The 8,990-nt window shown below is 35.4% G+C and overlaps 1 protein-coding gene across 1 annotated transcript in view; it reads right to left on the bottom strand.

Moving 5' to 3' along the window:
* LOC121474081 (transmembrane protease serine 11E-like) overlaps positions 1-8,410 on the bottom strand; it is a 34,704-nt gene extending 26,294 nt beyond the window's left edge. Inside the window, exon 1 of the mRNA XM_041726887.1 lies at positions 8,352-8,410. Within this exon, the coding sequence (XP_041582821.1) occupies positions 8,352-8,410 (59 nt within the window). The remainder of the gene's footprint in view (positions 1-8,351) is intronic.
* Between the last annotated feature and the right edge of the window lie 580 nt (positions 8,411-8,990).

Below are 8,990 nucleotides of genomic sequence, written 5' to 3' on the forward strand. Positions count from 1 at the left end.
ATAAATACAGACACAAAATTACTAAGAGCAAGAACTGTAAGAGCAGAAATAAGAAAGAAACTTTAATTTTATTTACTTTCTGTATGATTGTGGATTCATTTTTTTTTTTTTAACCAGAATCATTACGGCTTTTGAATTAAACAAAAGAGAGATTTTAAAAAGGTAAAAACAATTGAAAAGAAGATTTTACATCTTGTTTTTGGATTTCCCATCACAACTATATCCAAGGTATTGATGTGTTCTCCTTCCCTGACCCCCACCTTTCACAACTATTTTAGTGATGCTGTCATTGGTGGCTTTGAGGAGACAAGATGGGTAGCATGGGATAAGAAAAAAAAATCCATCAAAAACACTTTGATAAACAATTAGGAGAGTCTTATTCTAAGTCCTGCCACCAACTTACTTACTGTATAATCTTATACCACTAGATTCAATTCTCTCTCTTATTTTCTCCATGTCTAAACCAGAGATGATAATTTCAGACCCCACCTAACATGATTAGCTATGTAGAGATAAAAACGATGAAGTTTTTTTTTTATTACTTTGAACTCACAAGCAGAAAATCATCAGCAAGGACTATTATTATTATGATCATTATTTTAATTATTAATAATAATGGTAATGACCACATTACTGAGGTGTTTGTCCTTTGAAACATTATCCCTTCCCTTTCCAGTCTGTATGGCATTGCTTTTCAAACCGAATCACCCTGCTTCTTAATTACTTTTTTTGTTCCTCTCTTAGAAAGAGATTCAATACTCTGGTAATGTGGTAGAAGTGTGCTCAAAAAAAATAGGTAAAATGGAGGAGTAAATCCATATTACATATCAATATACCCTCGATTAACCCCTCCTGTATATAAACCCTGTTGAAACTTAATCTTTTCAGGTAAAATCACCTTCAGACAGATTGGATAAATTCTTACAGCTTTGATGGTGTCAAATGTCTTTTTTTCTATGATTTTTCCTTTCAATTTAAAGACATGTGTGATTAAATGATGAATATAGCAGTTAAAATATGGGTATATTTTTATAAGCCTAAAATTGCCAGAAGACAAGTAACGTGCTCAGAGTTGTATTATCATTATCACTTCTTAACGTGTCATTTTGAGAATAGTACGAGGGACAACTGGCTGGCTCAGGGGTGGAATGTCTGCCTTTGGCTCAGGGTGTGATGCCGGGGTCCTGGGATTGAGTCCCACATCGGACTCCCTGTGGGGAACCTGCCTCTGCCTCTGCCTATGTCTCTGCCTCTCTCTGTGGATCTGTCATGAATACATAGATAAAATCTTTAAAAATAAAAATAAGAGTACTGAAAAAGAAAAATAGCAACTACAACAAAAAGGCAAGGGCAAAAAAAAAAAAAAAAAGATACTAAGGCAAATACACCCCTTGGCAAGCATGGAGAGTAAGTCATGGCTCAGAGTGCTGCAGAGGAAAGTTTATTGGAACAAACCCCCACATAACACCACCATCGTAGACTGATTAACAGTGGATCTCAAACTCTTTGCTCATCCTCTGTAATGGCAAGCAGCACTGATATTCTTAGACTACATGTTTCGTCAACCCAGTCCAGCTAAGATGTTTTTAAACATGCATCTTATCATGTTAAAGTACATGATATCTATAAAGCCGGTGGTTCCAAAGCATTATTATCTAGGTCAGCAAACTCTTCTATAAAGTTCCAGATAGTAACTATTTCGGGCTTTCTGGGTCACATATTCTCTTTTGCAACGACTCAGCTGTGCCCGTATAGCCACAAAGCAGCCATAGACAATATGCAAACAAATGTGCCCAGCTGTGTTCCAATAAAACTTTATTTCTGTACACTGAAATTTGAATTTCATATAATTTTCACTTGTCATGAATAGTTTTCTTCTTTTCAGCCATAGAAGTATAAAAATCGTTCTTATCTCAAGACTGTACAAAAAAAAGTGGTGGACCATAGTTTACTGATGATTGACTTAAGCAATAGCCTGCAAGTCAATGCTAATTGTGTTGGGAAGCCATAATAATCTTTTCACTTTCTAGTCTCATCTGCATGGCAAATTTAATGTAGTCTGTCTCCAATCCCATTGCCACTGATTTTGTTCTGGAATTCTCACTAAAACTTGTCCTATCGCTTAATAACAGGTTTCTCTTCTGTCTTCATAATCTCTAAATCATTCTCCATTCCAGACAGTAAGCTGTCTTTCTAGAAATGATGGAGCCAATGTCTGAGACTACTAGAAACCCAAGTTGGCCTTAGTTAGCCTGGCATTTGTCTTTTCCCCATGAGCTTTCAGGCTCTTTGCCTTTGCCTCTGCTTGCCTCCTACATGGAGTAACAGAGTTTATGCTTTGTTTGCATCTTAAAAGCTCATGTGTATTTAAGAGCCAGTTCAAAAAATCCCCTCCACTTCAGTTAGGCTTACCCTGAGCATCACAATAAGGTACATATTTTGGGCTCCTTAAGGACAGGGACTGAGCCTTACTTATCTCTATATTCTCCAATCACATGCTCAAGATATGTTCATAGAAGGAATTGAATTGAAGTTGACTAAACCAGATTAAACTGACCATTTGTCCACACCACAATATGGGTTTTCATATCTCTCAAAGCACTTCTGGTTTGCCTTAACTTGGCATATTATACACAAGGAAAGACAGGTGGGACATTGTGGATTATAGTTACTATTTAAGTAAAACCCAATCTCCAGAAAACATTTTATATAATGTCAAGTTTTGAAATTAATATTTCTATATCACCTGTGCTTAAAATACATGATTTTCCAACTGTTATTTGATCTATCCACTGTAAAGTGTTATCATAGTATAGAAAGTGACAAATGCAAATGAGGGCACATTAATATCAGGAAACACATGATTATTTGAGGTTACTGAATGTCTGCATATTATAATATCAAAACAAAAGCATGAAGAAAGATACTACAATGAAGTAACAACCTAGTACCTTATGACATTGTTAATCCCCTAAATCAGTGCTTAGGACTTAAAATGTCAATTAATAAATATTCAATTTTCGATACATTTTTGCAACTAGCTTATTTCTTTAGCTTATTGAGTTGTGCCTGCTTTTCCTATCCACACAAATACTTCAGGTGCTTTCTCCTCTGTGAAAGACTCAAACCAGCAGGCATTGGAGAGACCTTTAATCTTTCTTATATTTTGTTGAATGAGACTATAAAAATATACAGGGTGGAACTAAAATGTGTGTATGTGTGAATAGATCATATCTTTTCATTGCTGGGTTATTTTTTTAAAGAAATACAAATTACTTCTCATAAAATTGCAAAGAACATATTTCTGTCCTATTAATTGCTATACAAACATACCAATAAAGTGTCTAATAACATCAGCCAGGCCCTTGGACCGAACTATGTGTGCATTCTCAAGAATGAAAACTATGAATGGTTCTCATAGAAAAGTTACAATTACAACAAGGTAGTTGTCTAATTACCAGAAAACCATTTCCATTTTCTCTTTATAGCACTAAGATAAGTGGTAAGAAACCCATTGTTTTTATTATAAATATTTTAATTTATATTCCACCCTGTTCTAGATTAGCTTAAGGTAACTACTTATAAGGAGATATATACATATGAGTAAAGATGTGTGTGTGTGTATATATATATATGTGTGTGTGTGTGTATATATATATATATGAATGAGCAATACTAAAACCACATTAATTCCCATCTAGACATTTCCTTAAGTCAAGCCACAGAATTTGTAGCTTTCCAGCAGCCGACTCAAAAACAAAAATAAACAAAGCAAACAAGCAAACCCCGTTCAGGTACATTTTTCATGGCAACCATAGGATAAACAATGAGCAATTATTCAGTAACAATACAATTCTTTTCCTCATAAAAAAAAAACTATGTAATGTAATGAACTATATTCTCTACAATATTCCTAATATTGAAACAAAAATTAGTTTTATAATACTCTTAGTGTTTCCTTCAATATAGGCAAGTGGCATTAATTACTATTTAATAAAAGCAATTTGATAGTGTGGGGGAAGGGGCAACATGAATCATTCATACCAATCTCTATGATAATATTTTTAAATATCTGACAATACTCCTTAATTATTATTAAAATGACTCCTTAATGGTATCTTCACATTATAAAGTATTTAAAGATTATTGAAACTGTAGGCACAAAAATAGAGTATTATTTGGTACAGTAGTGACAGAAGTGACAGAAGACCCTACCACTCATTAACTGCTAAGTTAAGCAAAGCCCACAGCTTACCCATTCCTATATTTAATCAACCATAAAACTCAAGTGATAATATCTTTCTTTCCACCTACTTTAAAAGGAAGTTGTGAAGATCATGTATGCAATCATAAGACTTTGTTAAATATATGATTTATATTACTGGCAAGTATCAGTGGCACCTCAACAGTAAGGAATGTCTCTGATCTCCACTGTGTGATCATCAAGGTATTTATTAAGTTCCCAGCCAGATACGGTGTAGCACAGGAATCTACAAACTGAGATTCAGGCTGACACTTTGCCTGACCTCTAGAAATGTACAATCTCAGATAGATATGGTACAACAAAGTTTAAAGATATTATTAAGTAATTATGTATGGGTTTATAGACTTATAAATTGAGCTATTTCATCTTTAATTCTACTTGCTTTAATTCTATTTGCTTTCTTTTCCTCAAACTCTACTTCAAGATAATAAATTGGCATGATCTCAATAAGGAACTTTAAAAGCAATGGTTTCCCACAGAAATGTTGAGAAGGGATGCCATTAGGAATTATACACACTTGAAAACATGTAAGAAAAATAAAAATTAACAGAGTATGTATGTATGTGGTGGCAGGTGTTATCAGAAGAAAAATAGCTGAGAAACCTAAGCTCAGAGACACTTTCGAGGCTGCTAATATAGACTTTCAGAAACTTTTTGTAATGTTACATGTCTTCCTACCAAATCTTTCTCATGACTTCGTTTAGTTGCCTCCTATTACAATCGGCATTATATAGTAGCAATAGCTCTGAACTGTAAGACCAGTGACCTACATCTTAGTCCTAAAGATTTTAGCTTAAGGATTACGTCCTTTCATCAAAGTCTGAAGTTTCTTAGGTGAGAAAACTGAAAGTATATTCAACATCACATAAGTTCCAGCATCCCTTAACCCTCAGTTTGTATGATGTTGAAATGTGCTTTCATTTTCTTCATCTGTTAAAAAATGATGAGGACTTTAAATGATCTAGATGCTCTTTAATTTCCACCAGAGTTAGTATTCCATGCCTCACCTAACTTAAAAATGCTTAACATTTTTATAATTAAAATTCAACATTTACTAAACAATTAGCTTTAACGTAATTTTTCAAATGCGTCCTTTTTCTGATTGCCACATGCCAGATGACTGGAACAAAATAAGGAACTGCAAGTGATTTTAAATAATACAAGTTTCATATAAGGAAGTCATAAACTTTTTTTTTTTAAGATTTTATTTATTTACTCATGAAAGACAGAGAGAGAGACAGAGACAGAAGTAGGCTCCATGCAGGGAGCCTGATGTAGGACTTGATCCCGGGACTCCAGGATCACACCCCAGGCTGCAGGCAGCGCTAAACCGCTGCACCACCAGGGCTGCCCCAGAAGTGAGATTTCTTGATCAATAAATTTCCTGCCCCAGTTGCTGGCCTATAATATATGGAAGTATTGAGTCTTAACTTTTGAATGCGATACCAAATTAGAACCATAAAATTCTAAAATAGGTATTATTTTATCCAAAAGAATGAAATAATTTCAGTTACCAGTGTTCATGGCCTTAATTCATATCCGCAGCTCAATTTACATGGCAAATCTTCAGGCCCATAAATCCATCTACTGCCTACTGCTGATCACAATAGGATATACTTCTCATCATTCAAACTTATGTCTGTAGATACTTATAGGTGTCTACCCCAAATATTTTTTCTAAATAATACAATGTTTGATTTTTGATTTGGTTTGATATTTGATTGAGCACACGACCATCTTGGAAAATAGAATCCCTTGTCCATAGGAGTTACCATGTGAATAATTTCTGACTAATGGAGTCTCTATTCCAGAGGGTAGAATCTTGATGTGCATTTCATAGCTAGAATGCGTATGTGCTAGTTGGAGCTCAGGCAATCACGTTGAGCCATGATTTAGAGGACACATATTCATTGCTGATGGGACAGCGCAAAGGTAGAAGCCTAGATTTACTTTGCGAATCTCCCTACAGGCCTGCCTGCCTCCAGACTTGTTTATATTAATTCCATTTTTTATAAACCACTATTACCCTAAATTTCTTGTCCCTCATACATAGCTAAATCGGATGCTATTGCAATATGCAAAACAGATGAGTTGCAATCAAGGTAAATGCCACTTTTATGTAATTATCTTTGAAAAAAATTATCTTTGGGAAACTAATTTTTTTATACTTTATATGGGAAAGATGATAAAATATCCTGACTTAATATTCCCTAGCAGCTGAGTTTAAGATAGTCTTTTGATTATACTCTATGACTTTTAGCAAATGACTTCCATCTTACTTCTTAGGGGAGATAAAGATCTGTCTGGGCTTTGGCATCAGTTTAGATTCAGTTCTGGCTCTGCCTCTCACCCTCTCACTCACTAGGTGGCTCTGAAATTACTCTCTCTGAGTCTACATTTCCTCATCTCTAGATGGGGCTAATAGGCTTAAATATAGGGTTCTTCTGAGGGTTAAATGAAAAAACACCCACAGAGCAACTGGCATCAGACCAGGCACACAGTAACTGCTCAACAAATGTTGGCTGTTGTCACTATTTCCTACTTCATGATGAGAAATTAATTTGTTTTCAAAGTGGGATGAAAAATCCCTCAAGTTGCCTCCTGTGTGCCTAAGAGGATAAGGAGAAGATAGAGAAGTGAGGCTCCCAAGCCTTAGTGCCACTCGACCCAGAGCAACTCTGCTCCATGATACTTCATATCAATCTGCACATGATCTGTCAGGGGTTTACATTAGGTTTTATGTGCAAAAAGGAATTCAGCTGAGAAAGATGTATGTTCCCATACATCTGGAGTATGTCTCCAGCTCTACGAATCACTTACTCAGAGATTTGGAAATCTCAGTCTTCCTAATCTTTGGCTTCCTATGTAAAAATTCATGGTAATATTAAAATTATCTACCTCAAAGGGTTGTTGATAAGTACCAAATAAGAAAATAAATAGTGGAATCATCTATATGGAATATATACATATTTTTCCTACTATATGTACCCTCTCTGAATTTTGCTAATGCAACCTGACAAGCTTTTAAAGTGAACAACTAATTTTTAAAAGGCCATATATTTCTATACATACTCAAATGTAATGGTAATAACAATAACAATAGTATTTCCTGGGTCATGTAGGAACATATTTCCTGTGTCAATGTAACTCTTCTACTTGACAGTATTGGATTCAAGTTGCAGGGGAACAAGAAGATCAGACTCTATCTCATCTCTAGTATGACTGACTCACACATTCCTGTAACCACATGCAAATTACCTAATCTTTGAAGGTTGTATCCCCTACTTTATAGAATACAGATAGCAATACTTCCTGCCTACCAGCCTTGAAAGTCTACTGAGAAGACTATCCATGGAATAAGAGCATTGTTTTTTGTAAATATAACTTTTGTATCTTTTGACACAATGAGACAGTTAAGGCATCCTACCAGTGGGAACACTGAGGTGGATACAGGGGACATGAAGATGGTACAACACTGTGGTTAAGGGCATAGGTTTGGAGTCAGATAGACATAGATTAATTCCCAGTTCTGTCACATATTACCTCTGGGCAAATAAGGTTACCATCTGAACCTCAATTTCCTCATTTATAAAATGGGTATAATAACATAACCATAGGTTGCTTTAAAGATTAAACACCATGTTTTAGAACAGTAGTTGGCACATAGAACATGTAAAACAAATGACAGCAATTATTTTGTTCTGCACTGACTCACAGTTTGACTTTAAACAAAGGGCCAAATTCCTCTGTATCTACTTTTGTAGCTTTGAAAAAGAGATATCATCTGACATCTACAGATGAAAGATTGCAGGATAGAATTCAGTGATGATATATGGTACTTTGGGTTCCCCTAAGCTTAGTTCTATTATCTCAGAATTACTATTCAAAAAAATCTCACAAATTGCCCAACCGCACAGACCACGTATGTAAGTGCGAGAAGTTTGGGCTTGCAGATTCTGGCATGACTTGGTGTCTCTACACCCATTTTCCCCCTCAACCTCTTAAAACTTTCCTATTCTCTAATCCACTTGTTTCAAACGTATTTAATGATGCTTGAAACGGTGAGAGCATTCTTCCTAATTCTCACCCATCATCTTCTATGAGAATATGTGTGAAGGAGTGTGCTTCGAGAAGTTCTTTGTGCATTTCCTCTAACACCTAATGCTGACCAAGCCATGAAAGGCACCCAGAGCACCCATTTTACCACCTTCCATCTTAGAAGACCTGCTCCACAGCTGCCCATGTCACCCTCTCTCAAGTACTAAACACATCAGGCATACTTGTAAGTCTCAATGCTGATATGGAAGTATATGATGTTGCTGTTTTTTCTTGAATATTTCTATTTATTCCCTCTCTGTATTGCAGGAATAACATATTTTTGGAGGAAAGCAGACAACAATGAAAAAGTAACAATAAGGTCCATCGAGACAATTCCAGCTACCACAAACCCTTATTTTCTTCCATGATATGCTGCACTAAGTGAACTTGATTTTCACACAATAGCAAATGTTGCAATCCTCTTTAGAAAACAACGAGGATGCAATTGATACGCAATACTCTCAGTCACTGATCACCTTTGAAAGAGTGCGGCAAATTTAGGTCATATTTTCGCCTTGTTTAAATACAGTTGTAAAAAAGCTTAAAAAGGGCCGTCCAAGCATTCCTTAAAATGTTTCTAAAAACCTATCAGTGAAAGTAAAATTCCACCACCACATCTTCCTCCTTC

This window comes from Vulpes lagopus, chromosome 12 (genome assembly GCF_018345385.1).
Source record: "Vulpes lagopus strain Blue_001 chromosome 12, ASM1834538v1, whole genome shotgun sequence".
NCBI lineage: Eukaryota > Metazoa > Chordata > Mammalia > Carnivora > Canidae > Vulpes > Vulpes lagopus.